Source organism: Ambystoma mexicanum, chromosome 13 (genome assembly GCF_040938575.1).
Source record: "Ambystoma mexicanum isolate Mex_15411 chromosome 13, UKY_AmexF1_1, whole genome shotgun sequence".
NCBI lineage: Eukaryota > Metazoa > Chordata > Amphibia > Caudata > Ambystomatidae > Ambystoma > Ambystoma mexicanum.
In genome coordinates, this window is record NC_090938.1 from 640,135,776 (window position 1) to 640,155,570 (window position 19,795).

At 47.1% G+C, this 19,795-nt stretch overlaps 1 protein-coding gene across 1 annotated transcript in view; it reads left to right on the top strand.

The window, feature by feature from the left end:
• Positions 1-19,795, top strand: part of SNF8 (SNF8 subunit of ESCRT-II) — a 460,264-nt gene that overhangs the window by 72,186 nt on the left and 368,283 nt on the right. The window contains exon 2 of the mRNA XM_069634581.1: positions 2,519-2,659. Coding sequence (XP_069490682.1) covers positions 2,519-2,659 — 141 coding nt within the window. The remainder of the gene's footprint in view (positions 1-2,518; positions 2,660-19,795) is intronic.

Here is a 19,795-nt window from a genome sequence, read left to right on the forward strand (position 1 = left end):
ATCGTCCAATTTCTTTATTAAATACTGACGTGAATATCCTAGCAAAGTTAGTTGCTTGTCAACAGGTTGGCCCAGCACCTTCCCTCTTTAGTTCATGGCGACCAGGTTGGGTTTATCCCAGTGAGGCAAGGGTCTGATAATTTCAGAAAATCTCTGGGCCTGATGCACAAGGCCGATAGTAATGGGATGGAAGCTTACCTACTGTCATTGTATTCAGAAAAGGCCTTTCACCGTGTGGAGTGGTTTTACATGGGCAAGGTCCTTCGCAGAATGGGTTTTGGGGAAAGATTCCTGAGATGGATAGCCGCCCTGTATAATGGCCCAACAGCCAGGGTTTCAGTCAATGAGGTGGTCTCTGACCCGTTTTTCCTCTCTCGAGGTAGCCGGCAGGGATGCCCCATTTCTCCCCTTCTATATGCTCTTACAATGGAGCCCCTTGCTATAAGGCAGCACCAAGGGATTAACCTGAAGGACTCTCTCCCGAGACTCTTTGATCTGATTCGATCATTTGGAGTCTTCTCCGGCTTGAAAAATAACCCGTAAAAGTCATGCCTCATACCAATGGGGAGAATAGATGAGGTCCTTGAGGGGAAAGACTCGGCCGAGGGTATCCAAGTTGAGCGTACAGCTATATCCTATTTGGGGGTTCTACTCCCAAGAGATTTGGGGAACCTTTTTGAGCTGAATTTTCCCCCCCCGCTCTCTCTAAGATTCACAGGGACCTGCAACTGTGGGCCCCTCTGATCCTCTACTGGTTTGGGCGTATGGTGTCTCTAAAAATGAATATCCTCCATCGGCTCTTATACCTTTTTTTTTTTTTTGCTCTTCCTGTTATAGTGCCAAGTACCTTCTTGAAGTCCCTGCGAACCATTGTTCTGTGGTTCATTTGGAACGGAAAGAAACCAAGGGTCAAACCTGAGACTCTAAACCTCCACAGGTCTCAAGGAAGCTTTGGCCTGCCATACTTTTACTAGTATTACAAGGCGGCCCAGTTAAGGGTCATGTTAGAGCATCTGAAGGATGAAATGCAAACCTAGTGGATGTATATCGAAGACACCCACACACATCCCAGGAAAGTTAGAGACCTTTTGTGGGCCCCGACTAGAGATATTCCTGATAGAATAAGAAGTCACCCAACCCTGGCAGTCCTGTGGTCCCTAAGGAAACATGATACTCCCAACGCTCTCCTCTCTTCCTGGCCCTCTCCCCTGTCGTCTCTGTGGGGGCCCCCTCTTGATCTGGGGTGGAGGGGTTTCAGGGATACCCAAAAGTGGTCTGACGCGGGGTTGGAAAGAGTCGCCCAGCTCTTTGAAAATGGCGTTTTTCATTGATTATGGCATCCTAGCGGAGGCCATGGGGGAGCACCCATTTATCTATCTTCGACTACCTTCGAATTAAAGGGCTCTTAATTAGCCCAAATGGGGCTTGTCCCTTTCCCGCCCTCTCAAGCCCCTAGAGAGGATGGTTGTGGAGGCTTCCACGAGAAAAGGATCTAACTCCAAGATTTATAAAATCTTAATTGCAGCTCAACTTGAAGGTAGGCAAGATGATCTTTGCTGTTTGTGGTTTGTTGCTTGTATTTGGTAGGTTGTGGGTAGCTGAGACCTTGATTGATGGGACTTAGTCGTTCCTTTTGTTTATTGCTTCTTTCTTTTTTGAACCCTAAGTGGTTTTTTTTTTAAAATGTTTTTTTTTTTTTGTCCTGGAGGTCCTTTTGGTTATGATTGTTGGATGATGCGCAAAGCAAACATGAATACTGTGTGAATGAATACATGTGAATACTGCCATATATTGATGCAGTCAGCATAGAAATGTATTGATTGTTAGGGTGCTGGATTCATGCTTTTGCCTGGGATGGCAAAGGATTCTTACCCAGGTGGTACATGGTATGTGTAGGCCTTTAGCTTCCACTTTGGCCCAAAATAGTGTCAAGCTTTACCCTTGTGCAACTAAGCAAAAGTAGAATGACTATCTGTATTGGTCCGCATATCATCCTACAAACTCTGATGTTCTGAAGTAATCCGTAAATCACAAAACAAAAAATGCTTCATGTCGATGCTCTTGAAGTAATGACCAGGTCATCCCAGTATCATCCCCAAATCATCAGGGACAAACGTTCAATCTTGTTCAGCAAGTCATCCTGAAAGCATCAGGTACATAGTTTTCTAAAATGGGGATTATGTGAACATATTAATTAAGTCATCCTAAACTCATCCCCAAATCATCACCCACCATTCTGCGACATTTGCTGATGACTTTAAAAACAAAAACTAGAAGTCATTCGCACATCAGGCTGTTTATTTTTATTATTAGCCTTCTCAACCTTTACTAAAATGGTCCGTATATTATAAACATGATCTCATTTAATTGATCAAGCTAGGCTATTTTGCAAGACTATATGCCATTTCTCAGCTATTCACTTGATTGAACGTTTTATTGATTTATAGAGCACATAACAAACAATTCTGTGTTTTCCTCCTTTAAATGCATTTGTCCTTTTTCTGTTTCATCATTACAGATAGCTAATATACTATCTGACTGTCCAAACACGGTGCAGTCTGCTGACGTCAATCTAGACTCTTTCCTGCTTAAACTACAGGGAAAGATGCATCGCCGTGGCGTGGGAGCTGGTGCCATCGCCAAGAAGAAGCTGGCAGAGGTGAGCAAGGATGAGGTCTGCTTCGCGAGCCAGGAGGGGAAGCACCAGGGCTTTTAAGACCTCACGTGGGGAGGGCAGGGGGGCTGACCGGTGTAGTGTGATGGTTCTATAGCTTCCGTTTTCATTTCCCACCTCTAGTTTTAAAACTGCTCTTTACAAGTAAGGAAATTATTCAGTCATTTGAGACCCCCCCACCAACCCATATCATCCATATGGAATCCTTTCAACATGCCCGTGAGATCTCAAGCTTTTTTCTGTTGTCAAAAACACTGCCCCAGTAGCCCCTAAATTTGTCACTGTAAATAACGTCGCCATGTCATGTGAATCCCCAAGATACACCCCGTGTCAATGATCTCTCATGCTTCTTTGACGCCTCTCATCTCAAGAAGATGTACTTATAAACAGTGCTCCAGATAAGATTTTGAGGTGGGAGCATTTTACGCATGCATTTTCAAATTAGAGAGTAAATGCAATTTCAAGAGAGTAAAAATGAGTTTTCTCCCTGCAAAAGAGTATCCAACACGTACTATTGAATAGTATATTTGAAAGCACAATATGCAGAGAGGTGATGGAGGTAAAACTTTAACACCGCCAGTTTCAGGGAAAGGCTTCCCTCCTCTCTCTGCCTAACAAAATGCAATTGCGCACATCCAGGGGCGCACCCAGGCTAAAATTTAGGTGGGGGAATGGCTAACCCTTCAAATGTTGGGAGAGGCACTAACTTCAGAGATGATGGAGAAGTGGCAAACTTACTATCTGTAATTCCACAGCCGAGCGATAATTGTGCGCGGTGGCACTCCAGGCTTGGGGACAGGCACCAGCGCCTGATACGCTCGTTCCACAAGGAAGTGAGCTGAGAAGTCCGCTTCCTCTAACAATGTCTTAAGCAGACCCTCACCAAATTGCAACATGGGCCCATTCACTGGCACCCCCGGAGCTCCCACAATATGAATATTATTCCAGTGAGAACGCAACTCCAAATCCTTGCAGTTCGTTCTAACAGCGGTAAGCTCCTTTGTGACCCCTTTCAGTAGCTGATCATGAGAAAGGACTGGATCATCAAGGTGCCCCATCTTCGTCTCAGTCTCTGTAATGCGCCCATTCTAGCCTTCAAGGAGCTTATATTGGCAACAATATAAGCCAGCTTAGTGTTCACAGAACCAACTCCAGACTGCATGGCTGCCATAAGGGGTTCCATCCCCGCAGGCGCCGCCATTGCACAAGCTGGGCAATCTCTGCAGCAGATGCAGTAGGCACCTCCCTGCAAGGAGTGCTAGCAAAGGAATCCATCAGCCCACGTTTCTTGGCAGCCCCCTTCATCATTCTCCAACACGCAATGTACTCAGGTAATGACAGCACCCCACCAAGTATTCCAGCAGCTAGGATGTCGAGGCGCACCTAGTAGGCCAGAATCTGCACCGCACCACGCAAATCCAGCCAGGCACCCTTTATCCCTGTCGGATCCAGTTCACAATCCACTACCTGTACCTACAGCCAAGTGCTGCAACGCCAGGAGCAGTATATCAAACCCATAATATAAAAGTTAGTCTTCCCCACTTCATCCACAAGGGTAATGTTCAGCTCTGCAAAAGGGTAGCTGGCCCACAAACAGCAATTCCTGTCCCTCAGGTGGCATGCCAGGAGCAATTCAGCTACATATATGGGCAGAGATCAAAACCTCTCAATAATAACCACTTCAGGCCTGGGCTCAAAATAAGTAATTTAGCCAAAACGATGTACCTCCAGCCTCACCCCAGGGCACCTCCAATCATGTGGCAAATCACTGGCCAAGATCACACCTGCATGGCCTCTCACTCCCACGGGCTTCAGATCCCATCACCTGAGCCCGGAGCAGGCTGCAGCGTATAAGGCCCCTCGAGCACTGATAAATGACTGGTGATCCCTGGGTCCTCCCAACGGGATGCAGCATAGGATCTCTTCGGGGAACGAAGTATGCACGTCCCCGCCGTAGCAAGCCCACTCCACACTCAGGCCTCAGCACTGCTGTCTTTTTGTCACAAAATTAACAAGCCAAGCAGGATTTATGGGCAACAGGATAGCCTTGTGTATGTTGCATGCATTAGCAACGTGCATGTGAAAAATGTTGGGCAATATGGTAATGGCTGGAGAGAAGCTCAAGAGCAGGGGAGTCGGGTGAGCTCTCCAAAAAAGGCGATGGCAAGCATTGATAGAACCCCTGAATGCTGGGACTTGGTAACAACATTGCGATTTTGCTAGTAAATACGACGGAAAGATGAGATTGTATTAAAGGCACAGGGTTCCAAGCTTTGCACAGTAGACTAGAATACCGTCAGCTCTTGGGGTCGTACACACTGCAGGGATTTCATATAGATTTGTGTTCAAGTCTTTTCACCACAGGTGTTCAAAAAGGTTTTGTGTGCCAACTAAGAACAAGATTTATAGTGCAGGAACTAAAGGGTCCCCGCTTCGACAAGACACCTTTTAGTTCCTGCACTATAATTCTATGTAGTGTATTCTTATCCATTTGAAAATGTTTGATAACGCACCTCTGTGTACTGCTCTATTTTGCTGGCACTTTGTGTTTGTTTTAACCAACAATGTTTTGTGGGTAATAATGCCAACTAACTGTGTGGGATGTTATTCAATTTGTAAAGGCACTCAATTGAAAATGTATTCTATTGGTAAAACTCCTGCGGCTGAACCTACCACATCTCTTCCAGTGTGTCACAAATGTGATGCAACCTTTTTTGTGTGCAACCAGTGCTATTGTGTGTGTGGGTGGGGAGGGTGATTGTGGGGGGGGGGGGGGGGCTGGAGGGGGGCTGGAGGGAGGTTTTGCTGTCTCCACATTAATTTTACTCCAAGGCGGAGATGGCATCTAATTGCTACTTGGTGACTTTGAAACACACATGTTTGGATTCTATCACCTGCTTCCTTATTTGGCCTACAAATGTGTGTTCCTGGACCATTCCTTCCTTTAACACCCAATAGAGAGTGCTTAAAACAGACTGCAGCGCAATACATTGGCATGAAAACCCCTAGATGCGTTCACATTGTCCTGTTTGGCTATTCCTCTCTGCCGTGCATATAGTGGAGTTGTTATGGTTTGAACGTCTCTCTGACGTTACTCACTGAGCAGGCATGTATTCAAATGAGAGCCACCTGCCAGGAGTTTTACATCTTCCCACGGTCCCCTTGTAGCTGACCTGTAAAACGCCTTTCGCGTGCTTGGATTAGGCCAGCAGTACAGGTGGACTTCTCCATTGGCTGACTTTTCAAAAATGCTGTAGTTTTGAGCCCCTCTGTTACTTGCCTGTAACCCACTGAAGTAGAAATTAATTTCATACTGCAATGCCATCTACTGGCAGAAAGGGGACTTTTTAAAATAAAGAATTACAGTGACAATCCTGCGTAAACGGTACGCATTTAAAAGTGAAATGTGGCGTACTGGCAAGAATTCAGGGCGTAAAAGGGCCCGATACACCCCTTATCTGGAGGGCTGCTTATAAACATATTTTTTAAAACAAAATTACTGTTGGACCTCCTAGTGTGTGCAAGGGCGATGCTGGATAATTAATTGCCCACAACGCTTTGTTGTTAAGGTGGGCTGGGCAACTCTACAAAAAATGTTTTTACAGGACACTTTGTACTCGCAGGTGTATCAGAAACAGTCCGTGGTGCCTTACAGTGTCGCTTGCATTTCTTTTTTCCTTGCTGATACACTTTTTATAGTAAAGTCAGTGGCCAATGGAATTTGTAACCGTTATAATGCTGCGCTAAAAAATAACAAAACTGTAGGACTGGTATGTATACAGATGTTAGATTTGACTGCAGTGGGGCCTATGATTTTGATGCCCTGTTACAAATGAAATTCAGGTCCCTTGATTCACATTTGTGTTGATATCAGAAGTGATCAACAGAAAAGGACATTGTAAGCAATGGCATCCGACTGATACTCAAGGACATCATGGAAAGACCTTATGGAAGCTGGGTCCAGCTTATAAGAACGCTACTGCACAGGTTTGTGTGGCTGTGCTTACATGTATGATTGCGTTACTTTATAGGAACATTTATTTTTATGAGTGTACAACATGCAGCTGTTTTTTTTTTATTTGTTGTCTAAGTACCTGCACAGGGAAGCATGTCTGTGTTTTTGTCTATATTTTAATGATTGAGTGGACAAGAGGTTCGGTGCAAACATCCTTGACTAGCACGAGGTAGGATTATGCACTGCTTACAGGACAGAGAGCGGCTGGACAGAGTGCCAGCGAGAGGTCACATCTCCTGAGCTCAAGTCTGTGTAACGCAAGATCCCACCATGGTGAGGGGGGCACATCAACAGGAGATCCTGCGGCGGCTCGAAGGTGAGGAATCAAAAACAAAGAGGTGAGGGCTAGGTGGTTTAGAATTAATCTTAAATATTTGACAATTGCTCTGGGCAACCCTCCAGGCCATTGTTCTTCACCAAGCCATTACAGAAAGGGGAAAGGCCATATGTTAATCAGGCTTTGTCCCACCCCTAAAGGGGCAGTCCAACCTGCACTGCTAGGTCACATCCCTTCTGCACAAGACCACAAGCATCCCCAGACATGTTTCGGCGTCATTCAGTGTTATCAGTGAGGAGTAGCTTGGGTCTGGAGTGAGGGGGTGAGTAATCCCATCTGTCTGCTCTTCCCCCAGGCCCACATAGACGCGTGAAGCAGTGTGAGGGAGCAGAAGGGAATATCACGCGTTCGTTAATCGCTTATCTACTTTTGCTTCTTTAAATATGTTGTAATTTACAAAGCAGTACATTCTCCACGCACTACTCAAAAAACCCAGAAAAAGCACAGGGGATTCTAACCCTAGAGTTGATATGGACCGTTTGAACAGCAGTGCTATTCATAATGCCACCGACATTCCGACATTTTAAAGGTGGTCCCAAATGAAGATGGAAGTTGTGTGTCACAAGAACTAACCTCATGCCCAGTGGCATATAGTAGAGGAGACGGTTACTCTTAAGGAAGGTAGCATGATATTGAGAGCAACAGTAAATTCCAACGGGTAAAGTTCTTTTGGAGTAAATACCTGTTTGGGGAAAAAAAACAGACTACTACCACAATATGGCAGCATGGCTCTCAAGACGGCTTGAAACGACTACCATTCTGGTTGCTGGCAAACAGGGTTAAGGAAAAAGGTGAGTTCCTCGGGTGCCGTGGGGGGTTGGTGTTGGTGGGGGGTATGTCATTATCCAAGAAGTGATTGACAAAGAGCTTGTGGAAACTTGTCAGTTTGGAAGCCGAAATAGTAGCGCTTGAAGCAACTGGGGCAAGGCTCATGCAGGAATCTGCAGTTTGGTGGGGATTAAGACAAAATCAAGCCTGTTAATAAAGAGAGCAATGAGAAGGTGGTCTTGCTCCTCTTAACTCCTTAAATGCTGAGCTCATGGAATTCTATGCAAATGGGACGAGCATACTCGTCTGTAGCATTATACTCCTGAGAGCGTTTGTAATTTGAATGCACAGATCTTTTATAGTCTACAGCCAGTAGATGCACGTTGTTTGGATTCAGGCACCTGAATTTCCCTAAGCGAAGACAACTTCTATTTTACCTTTATTCCAGCACTAACTTCTTTGACATCTTTGCACTTGATGCTCACGTTTCTTGTAAAACTGTACAGCAAAATAGCTAGCAGCAGTAGTGATAAACTACACAGAACTGTTGATTTTCAATTAATTTGCAATGTTGTGTACTCTAAATCCAATGGAAACATAAGCATCTGAAAGATTGAAGCCACCGTGGTATGTGAAGGGCGAAAAGGGGTCTATTGCTCCTAATCCATAGGCAATTTTGAAGAGACAGTACCAATACCTGATGCTCCAAGTGGAATTTCCTTTGCACAAGGTATCAGTGATCCAGGGGACATTTATGGATATAGGAAATGTGCACCCCAGTGAGGTATCCAGAGGCGGGACAAAAAACAGTGCTCAGCTGGTAGAAAAAGTATCCTCCCGCCTTGTTCGGTCTGTGTCTATGGTTCAGGAGGAACTGGGTGATAGAAGGTTTGTGGTTAGCAGGAAGAGGCGCAGGAGAGTGCAAGCTTCTGCTTCAACGGAGCACAGGACAAAGGGAGCAGGGAAATCTAGAAAATTGCAAAAAGGCCTTTGCTGTAAAAATCTAACTGTATTGATAAGAATGACACTGGTTGGAATCTCAGATGATAGATTTGAGTTAACATGTACAAATCATAAAAAGAAAAAAGGGTCCTTACAGAATCTCCTGAAGTTGTAAATGACATTTTGACAGAGGGAAGAGTACCACAGGTGGTAAGAGCAACCCTCGGCTATATTGGGGGGGGGGGGGGGGAAAGGGTGGAAGATCTAAACTGATCAAAACTAAAGACCTGCGTGTATTATGGGCAAACATCCAAAATGTGGCATTTGTGGTGGAAAGAGGGAACCATTTGAATATATACATGTTGGGTGCCCTGGTTTGGGCAAAGACTTCTACACAAGAAAGTGAGTTGAGGATTGATCTGGATAGCTCTGTTTTGCCAGCAAGAAAATGTGCGACTTACGAGGGCTTTAACCACTCCTGATACAATTGGAGAGGAGCGAGAAAACCTACCAATTATATCTATTTTTTAGGTAGCAAACTTATAATTTCAAGGAACGCAGACAAGATGTTTACAGATTTGCATCCACTGATTGTTGCAATGTTTATTATAGAGGAGTTATTTGGGAACCCTAGTACTCCTCCTTTAAATCGTGAAAGAGTGTGGAATTTATACGAAATCCCACAACTTGGAGTAATCTCATCTCAAGATTTGTTGTAATTGGGCTATCGTAAAAAGTCATTGAAATATATCCATTGTAGAGATGATGAATTTAGGTGCGAGGAGGCCTTCCACGTGTTGGGTTTTGATGTGTATTAGAACAATATTCCTGCTCATGCAGATCATATGGGGAAAGCCACAAGTGATGTAGGGTAACTGATCATAAGGGGTGTAAAGGCTCTGAGATGGCGATGGAAGGATGTAGAGATAAAGTAGAACTCATAGGGAACAACTGGTACCTACCTTGAGGCTGGTATTCCTGCTAGTGAAAATGATTGGTTGTTACTTCCCCGTGTATTGCAAGACCTAGACAAAGTGTCTTCCTGTTAGGGAGAATTTTCATTTTGTGCTAATTCCCTTCAACCTTAGAGACCCCAAGCTCTTTTGCTGGACTTTGGGCTTGTGAATTGTTCCACCTGAATAAGTGGGACCTTTTTCTCCCTCTCTCCTGTGTTTTTACTTGACTAAGATTTTTGTGTTTTACTGTTTTACCGTAGGCATCTGCTTTTTTGTATAGTGACACACGGCAAATGGGATGCAGTGCCACTGAGAAGTCCCCTGAATGTTTTAATACATGTTTCTTGGGTGAACTACCGTTCCCAAGAATAGTAAGATCCCTGTCTTACTTTTCTTTGTGGGACCAGCACACACTACCCTATGTGGAGTGCTGGGGGGGGGGGTTACATAGTGATTCCCATCCCAATTCTCATGTAACATTTTTTGTTAACCTACTTTCAATGGCTGGTGGCAGCGGTTTAACATTACTACCAATAAGTATTTTTACTGCAGGCTGAACCCTCAACTGCAGTACAGCACCCATGGGTGTCAATTTTCCCAAAATGTCCCGTCTTCTCTTTTTGGCATTTTCTGTTTGTTAGTTTCTTCTGGGCTTCTACTGTTAGTTGATGTTGGTTTGAGTCCTTTGTGTGTTTTTGCCTCTGGCGGGCTTCATCCCTGAAGCCCGTCCAGGCTCCAGTGAGCTGAAAAGGCAGGAAGTGAGGGAGGGTCCCACAACTTCCCTGTCCTTTGTCTCCAGGTGTGCCTGAGTGAAACCAGTCCTGATTGGCCAGCTGGCTGTCCTAAAAGGACATCCACCCTGCTGTGTGATTGACAGTATAAGCTGTGGATGATTGGGAAATCGCGTGAAAAAGTGAGGTTTTTGGGACTAGAGGCAGAGGCGACCACTGGAAAGGAACATCTGAAGAAGACATGATGAGACGCCGGCAGCATCCTCCTGGACCGTGAAGTGCCAGGTGGAGCCGTGCAGCTGTGCTGACCCCATTTTCATATAGACTGGGAAGACCCGTACGCGATGACTTCCTCCCTTGGGCTGGTGAGACCAACTAGCCTCAAGACCAGTTCCATTTGGCGCATCCCCTGACTATCTGCATCACCAAAGCTGCAGAAGCCCAATGCCAGGGGTCCTGTTACCATTGACAAGTGCATCATCTTGCGAAGTCTGAATCCAACCAACTCTTCGTGGGGATCCCAAGGACCCTACAGAGACAGGAAATCTTGATCCAGAGTCCCTTCACCATAGTACAGGACCGAGGGAGCAAGCTTCTTCAACCAGAGATATTTGTTCTTCATTGATGCTGAGGAGAAGGTGTCAAAACACAGAACTGCCACTGAAACAAAGGAGTTTCGTAGCTGAGGAGTCCTTCTCCTGAGTACTACAGCAGTAGCCCGCCAGACGTCCTTCCTTTCATCACCACGACCAAGGTCTAGGAACAAGAGTCTGCCAAGCTGTAGCAAGGGGGAATCCTGCAGGAACATTTCATCGAATCACAGGTAGTGTGGGGTTTGGGGTGTTCACCTTTTATCCAGAAGTTGTGCCTCCTATCTTTTGAAGGGCTTTTGTTCCACTTGAGAGTTGCTACCAACTCTCCTGCACTGGCCTGAACAGCTTGTGCTCTCTGCAAAGTAGCTCACTTGAGTTACTGTGATTTCTGCTGAACTTTCTCAAGACTTTACCTAGAAGAAGTACATCAGAACTTTTGACTGTCCATTAACTTTGGCTTTCCTGGCTCCCTAAAGGCACCCTTCTCACCCTACTGGCTTTGGTAGTACTTGTTCCCGCATAGGTCATACTTGTGGACAATATTATTGCTGGGATAAAAGTTTATCTTCCTCCGTTTAGGAGATTGTAATTGTTTTGCACTGTGGAAAGTATGTTCTAAATCTGATTCTAACCTTTTCGTTACTTTACAAACTCAATAATTGAATTGGTAACTGAAAATAAGTGCAATACTGACCTTAACTGAAGTCACATCAGTGTGCTGGAAAATGTGTTAGCATTAAGTATTTACCAACTGTTGTTGTCTTTTACAAACTGAATCCAAACTTTGATTTGAATGTTACTAGTGGATACAACTTTTTAAAGAATGCTTTTTTAAACCTTGTGCATATAATACACAAATATGTGTATATATATTTCTGATGTTTGTTAATCTGCTTAGAATCACATGCTGTGCATAGGTCCGACATCCAGTGGTCACTGCGGAGTATTGCATTTTGTTTTTCGTAGTCGAAAAGGGGACGTCGACAAGGCGTGTCTGAAACACTCCCTATAGTGACGTGCGTTGTACCCACAATCCCTCACGCGTCGAGGTCCCTCAGATTGTTTTTTTCCGCCCAGCTACTGGTCGCCTTTACGCAGAGCTCCTCGAGAGACATTGCAGATTTCATCTCCTCGACCTTTGGTGGTTTTCTTATAATATATAACACATAGATCCCTCCCTCGACGCAGTTGTGAAGCTGTTTCTCCGCCGAGCAAGATCTTCAACAGAGGGGACGAGCGGAGGAGATCCTTCGGCGTTGCCGAACACGTGGCCTGGCCTCGCAGGCCAAATACAGTAGGGAGAGTGGGGTCGTGGGACATCTCTTGTTTCCTTTCTGAGAATGCCTTTCCCTTTCCCCTTCCTTTCCCTTGGGGTCGTTATCACGATTTACTGCCTCAGCTATGGAGAGGACACCCTTTAGGTTTTGCCCGCGTTGCAAGGGCAAGTTCACTTAGAAGGACAAGCATTCACGGTGTAACCGCTGCTTGCCCCTCGATCACAAGGAGGAGGGTTGCACGGCTTGTCGGCTTCTTAAGCCAAAGACTCTAAAAGACCGTAGGGTCAAGAGGTGGGCGGCCTACGATATGTCGAAGGCTGATTCCTCACCCGCCGCCGCTACCACAGACAGTGACGAGGAACGTGATAACACGACCTCCGCTACGGAAGTCGTAGACCCCTCTAAAGAGCGCTCGCGCTCTTCGTCGTCTGTCCCCGGCCCCGACGGGCTCGGCTCACGCCCTGCTTATGGGGATGAACACCCCGGCGACACTGACGCACACGATACCACCCATAAGCACAGAACCCACGGCTCTTCTTCGTCGAAGAAAGCATTAGCGCCCAAGGAGACGCAGGTTCCACCGGCGGCCTCCTCGGACCGTTCAGGTTCGAAGCCCCTCTCGCAACCGCAGCCGCGACCAGCGATTTGGCTTTCGGCAAATAAGGGCGCCGCCCCCAAACCATCGGCCGGCGCGCACCAGCAGAGAGCGCACGCCGCCGTAGAAGGATCGACACCCGTAACGTCGAAACCACAGCCCTCCTCTGACAAACTAGTCGCAGAGAGCTTGGCGAGGATCGTTGTAGCCGACGCCCAGAAGCGTACGCCGAAAGACACGTCGAGCGCTACGCAAAAGTCGAAAGACACGCCAAAAAGGCCCGAAGAAGGACAGGGACTACCCCCTTCAGTCGGGGGGGGGGACCCCCCCAGCACACCGGAAGGCTTTTCTGACGGCGACGGGAAACTTTCCCCGACGTTATGGGAGAGGTCGAGCCGTTTTCAGGCGGAAGACACTAATTTTCCCCCGCTAGACCGCTCAGGGGTACCCCATGAGACCATGGAAAGGCTCCATCTCTGCATGGAGAGGTTCATGAAGACCCAGAACCCTCCCACTCCCAAGAGAAGGGCCTCAGGAGGACCCCAGGGCTAAATATCCGAGACTATTCAACCCCTCCCAGCAGGACACAGCCTCAGATTTCCATAATGTGTATGACCTCACTGGTGAGGAGCAATACTTGGAGGAGGAGGAGGATGAATTTGTGGACGATGAAGAGGGACAGAACCAGGAGGAAGGTCTGGAAGACAGCCCAGACATGGTAGGAGAAGGCTTCGGAGAAAATCCAGAAGGGCCTTCACATCCCTGGCAATCCCCATCAGTATATTCGGACACTGATGTCCTGAACCTAAATCCTCCTGACAATTCACCTGTTAGGAACACGTCTCCCATAGACGATCAGCCCACATTCAATACCCTGTTGCGCAGGGCAGCAGCACATTTCGAACTGGACACTGGGGAGATCTCTCCTGAAATAGACTTTGTGGAAAGAGTAATTAAGGAGAAACCCCCGGTCAGCCAGACCATTCCCCTCCTCGCTTCAGTGAAGAGAAGAATCATCCCTTTGCTATCCACGCCCGCACTAATCAGAGGAGTTAATCCAAGAATTGAAAAACTTTTCACTCCTTCACCCTCAGATCCGCTGTACATCAGGGGACATTCTATTCCTGACTCCCTTGTAGTAACTAATACAAGGAAGAGGGCAGGGGTGCCGCTGTCCACCAGCGGGGCACCACCTGACAAGGAGGGCAAGAAATTATATGCCCTTGGAAAGAGTCACATCCTCGGCTGCCTTTTCTGCAAGAATTGCGAACAATTATTCCTTGCTTGCTTGCTAGCTAGCTAGCTACGCGGACGCGCAGTGGGCCAAACTGCGCAAAGACGCCGAAGAAGCGCCGGAACCGCTATGGACACGCCTGCTGTCCACTATTGGCGAGGGAACCCAGGTCAACCAGAGCATTGTGAAGAACTCTCTGGATGCTGCAGAGACAGCGGGACGTTCCCTGGTTCAGGGAATACTCCTAAAACGCCATGTATGGCTGCGTAACTCAGGGTTCAAACCGGAGACACAGGTGTCTTTAATAAATAAACCTATTGAAGACTCAAACCTCTTCGGGAAAGCGGTGGATGAGGCTCTGGAGATGGCTAAAAAAGAATTTGATACTATCAAAACTCTTGACCAGATCTCTAAGCCCACTACCAGATGCGGCTATGGCAACAAACGCTTTTTTCGTGGCCAACGCCAACAACATAATCAGCAGCAACAGTACCCTGCCACCAATTACCAGACCAATAGTGGGCAGTACAGCCAAAGAGGCCAGCGCCGTGGCAAAGGGAGAGGTCGGGGGTCCACCCCCAGAGGCTCCCAAGCCCCCAACAACACCAAGTGACGCGAAGATTTGCGTCCCCTCCCATGCAGCACTGGTCGGGGGCCGGCTAACATCCTTTCTTCCAGCATGGGAGGGAATAACGTCAGACCGCTGGGTACTTTCCACCGTAGCCCACGAATACTGCATCGAATTCAACGGTTCCCCAACATACAGACCCCCGAGGGGACGACGCATGACACCAGAACACCTTGCCATCCTTCTCCAAGAAGTAGACCAACTGCTGGAAAAAGGAGCCATAGAAGTCGTGCCTCTATCTCCGGTAACGGAAGGTATTTATTCAGTGTACTTCCTTGTACCCCAAAAAGGATCTAACCATGCGCCCTGTATTAGATCTGCGCCCAGCGAACAAGTTTGTCAAACCCCAGAGGTTTCGTATGGTGACCTTACAGGAAGTGATCAACCTGCTATCACAAGGAGATTACATGACAACACTAGACATGAAAGATGCATACTTTCATATTTTAATGTTGCCAGCGCACAGAAAATACCTCAGGTTCATGCTAGAGGGCAAACACTACCAGTTCAAAGTGCTACCCTTCGGCATAGCATCTGCACCAAGGGTATTCACAAAGGTACTGGCAGTGGCAGCTGCCCACCTGCGCAGGTTGTCCATCCCAGTTTACCCTTACCTCGACGACTGGCTCATAACAGGGGATTCTTACGAAACATGCTTCTCCAATACCCAAAAGACTGTAGACCTTTTGTTCCAGCTGGGCTTCTCCATCAACGAAAAGAAGTCCAGCCTAGACCCCAGCCAGATCAAACAATTCCTAGGGGCTCTAATTCAAACAAAGGACGGCCTCGTCTTCCCCTCCAACGAGAGGGTCCAAAACATGCTGTTTCAGATCCCTCAATATGTGGCCGGTCGAGAGGTGACGGTACGCAAAGCAATGCGCTTGCTAGGAATGATGGCGTTGTGTATTTATTTGGTACCTCACGCGTGCCTGCGCCCAATGCAAGAGTGGCTCAACAGCCAGTGGTGTCAGGCCAGCGGACTATGGGACGATCTAGTGGTGGTCTCGCAGGCCTTGGTTCTCTCGCTACGGTGGTGGACAAAGGAAAACCTGGTAAGAGGGAAACCCTTTGCCACACCCGCGGCGGAAGCCACTCTAACCACAGACACATCCCTCACAGGATGGGGGGGGCTCACCTATCCCATCAGACTGCTCACGGAGTGTGGACTCCGAACGTAGTATCCAAACACATAAATCTACTGGAGCTACTAGCTGTGTTCAAGGCGCTAAAAGCCTTCCAGGAACACCTACAAGGCAAAACAGTGATGGTCCTTACAGACAGCACCACAGCCATGTACTACATCAACAAGCAGGGGGCCACCCACTCTCCAGGACTGTCTAAACTGGCCCAAAATATATGGAAGTGGGCTCTCAAACAAAACCTGTTCCTACTGTCACAACATGTACCAGGGGAACTCAATCTGCTGGCAGACAAACTCAGCAGAGATTTCCCCCTACCCGAAGAGTACGAATGGCGACTGCACGAAGACATCGTCTTCATGCCATGGGGATTCCCAGAAATAGACCTGTTTGCAACCCTGGAGAACTCACAATGCCAAAGTTACGCCTCCAGGTACCCCCAGAACCAATCCAAGGGGAACGGTCTGTCGATTCAATGGTCAGGGAAATTTGTTTACGCTTTTCCCCCCCGACTCCCCTTCTCAACAAGGTGGTGCACAAGATGCACCAGGAACAAGTGACCATGATACTGGTGGCCCCAATGTGGGCCCGACAGCCATGATTCGCTCACTTGATGGAGATGTCTCTATCTCCCCCAGTGAAACTCCCCTGCCCGTACAACATGCTGTCACAAGACAAGGGCAGGACTCTGCATCCATGCCCCCAGAACATGAACTTAGCAGCCTGGCTCATGAGATCATAGAATTTGGACATCTACAGCTCCCGCAGAGATGCATGGACATCCTCAGGGAAGCCAGAAAACCTAACACTCGCCACTGCTATTCTAGCAAGTGGAAGAGATTTGTCATCTGGTGCAGAGGAAAGAGCATCAACCCGATTGACTGCTCTCCCACACATATTGTTCTATACCTGACTCATTTATTGGATTCAGGTCTAGTGTTCAATTCCATTAAAGTCCACCTAGCGGCACTTTCTGCATACACCACTTCCCAACTCCGTGTCGTGCTGGAAGATCCCTGTTATAAAGGCCTTCATGGAGGGAGTAAAGAGAATACACCCCCCCGATAGCTGACCCAGCTCCCGGATGGGACCTTAACGTGGTACTTACCAGACTCATGGGCTCACCATTTGAACCCATGCACAAAGCATCTCTTAAAGACCTCACTCTTAAGACTGCTTTTCTAATAGCTATCACCTCCATCAGGAGAGTAAGTGAACTACAGGCTCTTTCTGTTCTAGACCCCTTCGTTACAGTTCAGAGATAAGGTGGTTCTATGCACGCACGCACGCAAGGTTTGCACCGAAATTCATCTCGAAATTCCACGTAAACCAGTCTATAGAACTACCAACGTTCTTTCAAAATCCTTCCAACTTGGGAGAAAAAAGTCTGCACACACTAGATGTGCGCAGAGCGGTCATGTTCTACATGGAAAGAACCAGACCACTGAGGAAGACTAATCAGTTCTTCGTCTCGGTGGCAGCAGGAAGAGAAGGGGATGCAGTTTCAAAGTCCACTATTTCTAGATGGATTGTTCAATGCATCACTCTCTGCTATACTCTTGCTAAGAGAGAACTGCCCTTAAGCCAATAGCACACTCTACTCGAGGCACGGTGGCGTCCATAGCATTCATTGCAAATGTTCCCCTTGAGTCCATCTGCAAAGCGGCTACCTGGAGTTCTGTGCACACCTTTACAAAACACTGTCTAGATGCACACTCGAGATCTGACTCCCAGGTGGGACAGGCAGTATTAAGACATCTTTTCTCTACTGTTCCTTCTCATAACCCACCGCCAACTCCGGGTACTGCTCGCTAGTCTATGCACAGCATGTGATTCTAAGCAGATTAACAAACATCAGAAGACAATGCATTACTTACCGTAAAAGCATTTCTGATGGCTGTATCTGCTTAGATTCACATGCGCCCACCCTTCCTCCCCGCTCGGATGGAAGGAACATAGACTTCCTTTTTATATCTCTCTTTTCTGTACTCACTCACGTCTAGAAGGCTCCCTCAGGGCAGAAAAATACAAACAAAGGGACCTCGACGCGTGAGGGATTGTGGGTACAACGCATGTCACTATAGGGATAGTGTTTCAGACACGCCTTGTCGACGTCCCCTTTTCGACTACGAAAAACAAAATGCAATACTCCACAGTGACCACTGGATGTCGGACCTATGCACAGCATGTGAATCTAAGCAGATACAACCATCAGAAATGCTTTTACGGTAAGTAATGCATTGTCATACTGTGTTTAAGTGTTACTTGGCTACTTGTTAGGTAAGATTTTCATAGTAATGATAAATGTTCCTGGCCTGTGTCAACCCCAGATCTTTTTGATTTTACTAGCGGATTATTTTTCCTTGTACCTCTGTGAGTGGGAACCTTTTCCCACACTCACAGAATCGTTTACTCTTTTTATGGGTGTCATTTCTAACACTCTCCATAGTGGCTTTTAAGTTATCCTCTCTGGCTACCTTTTGGCAATAAGTGCCTATAGTTGCTAGGTTGCCATAGGGGCTCCCCTTTTAACTTTCTCTGGCTAATCTTGAGAAATACAGTTCCCAAGGGTAGGACGGATCTTTGGATCCCTTTTACATTTTATTAGGTCAAACCAGCACACGGCACCTGGTGGAGTGCTGGGGAGATGCAATGTATCCCCTTTTACACTAAAACTGTAACTTTTCTATTACAGAGATAAGCTTGCCTTCAATGGCTGGTGGCAGTGATACCTTTTATTAATTCGGTGCACCTTTACCATGGGCTGTTTGCACAGCCCCGGTAACGGCCCCCATGTGTGCTAATTTTACCAAAATGGCCCCTTTCTTGTTTTCTTGCCATTTTACTGTTTCTTGTGCTTTCTTGTTGTTTCGCCTGACATCCATGGCAGGAAATTCCTTTGTGTGAATTTGATCTTCGGTGGAAGTCCCATGGACTCCCCGCGCAGGCTCCAGTCTGTCTATGAAGGCAGGAAGCGTGGGAGGAGTCCAAAACTGAACAGCCCTTTGTCTTCATCGTTGCCTGAATGGGGACAAATCTCAGTGGGCGGGCTGGATGTCCTGATTGGACAATCGGACCGCCCCTTGTTGTAAAATGCAAGGAGAGAATGCAGAAGTTGTGCGTAGTTCCAGTTAAATACTCTGAAGCTGAAGACAAGTCGACCACTGGAACCAAAACCAAAGAGTATGATGAAGGAAAAGCAGCTGAGATGATTTCCAGTGACCGGAGAGCCTGCTGTGTAACCTGAGCTTGCTGTAGCCCGTCCTTTCAATCAACCCGGGGACTCTGAAAACGTCAACGCTGACCCGAGCCTGGTCATGCTGCGATCTTGCGTAGCTGCAATACCCCAATACCCTGGGACCTCGAGCCATCTGGTGGTGCATGGTTTTCCGAATCTCGCAGAAACTTTGTGGGCATCCTGCTGGAACTCCAGAGACACGATTAAAATCTGAAAAGTCCTCTCACCAGAGAGCAAGACTTTTGTAACAATGAGAATCTGACTGGTGATATTCGTTCTTCATCAGTGCTGTTTGAAAGGCACTGAAACAATAAAGCTGCCTAATCTAAGAAAATCCTTAGCTGACAAAGTCCTCTCCTGAGTACTGCTGCAGGCGCCTGCCAGAAGTCCTCCCTCTTGTCTCCACGACTGAGGCACAGGAATAAGGGTCTGCTTGGTTGTAGCAAGGAGGAATCCAGCTGGAACACTTCCTTCAAACCAGAGGTACTGTGGGGGTACTACCTTATTGCCATAGGTAATGCTTTCTCACTTTAGAAGGGCACTTACTTAACTTTTGGAGTTATCTAACCTCCCCTTGCACCGGCTTAACGGCTTGTGTTCCTCCAGTGATTTTCCTGAACTAACTGACATTGTGAAAGACTTTATCCAAGAGGAAGTGCATCGGAACT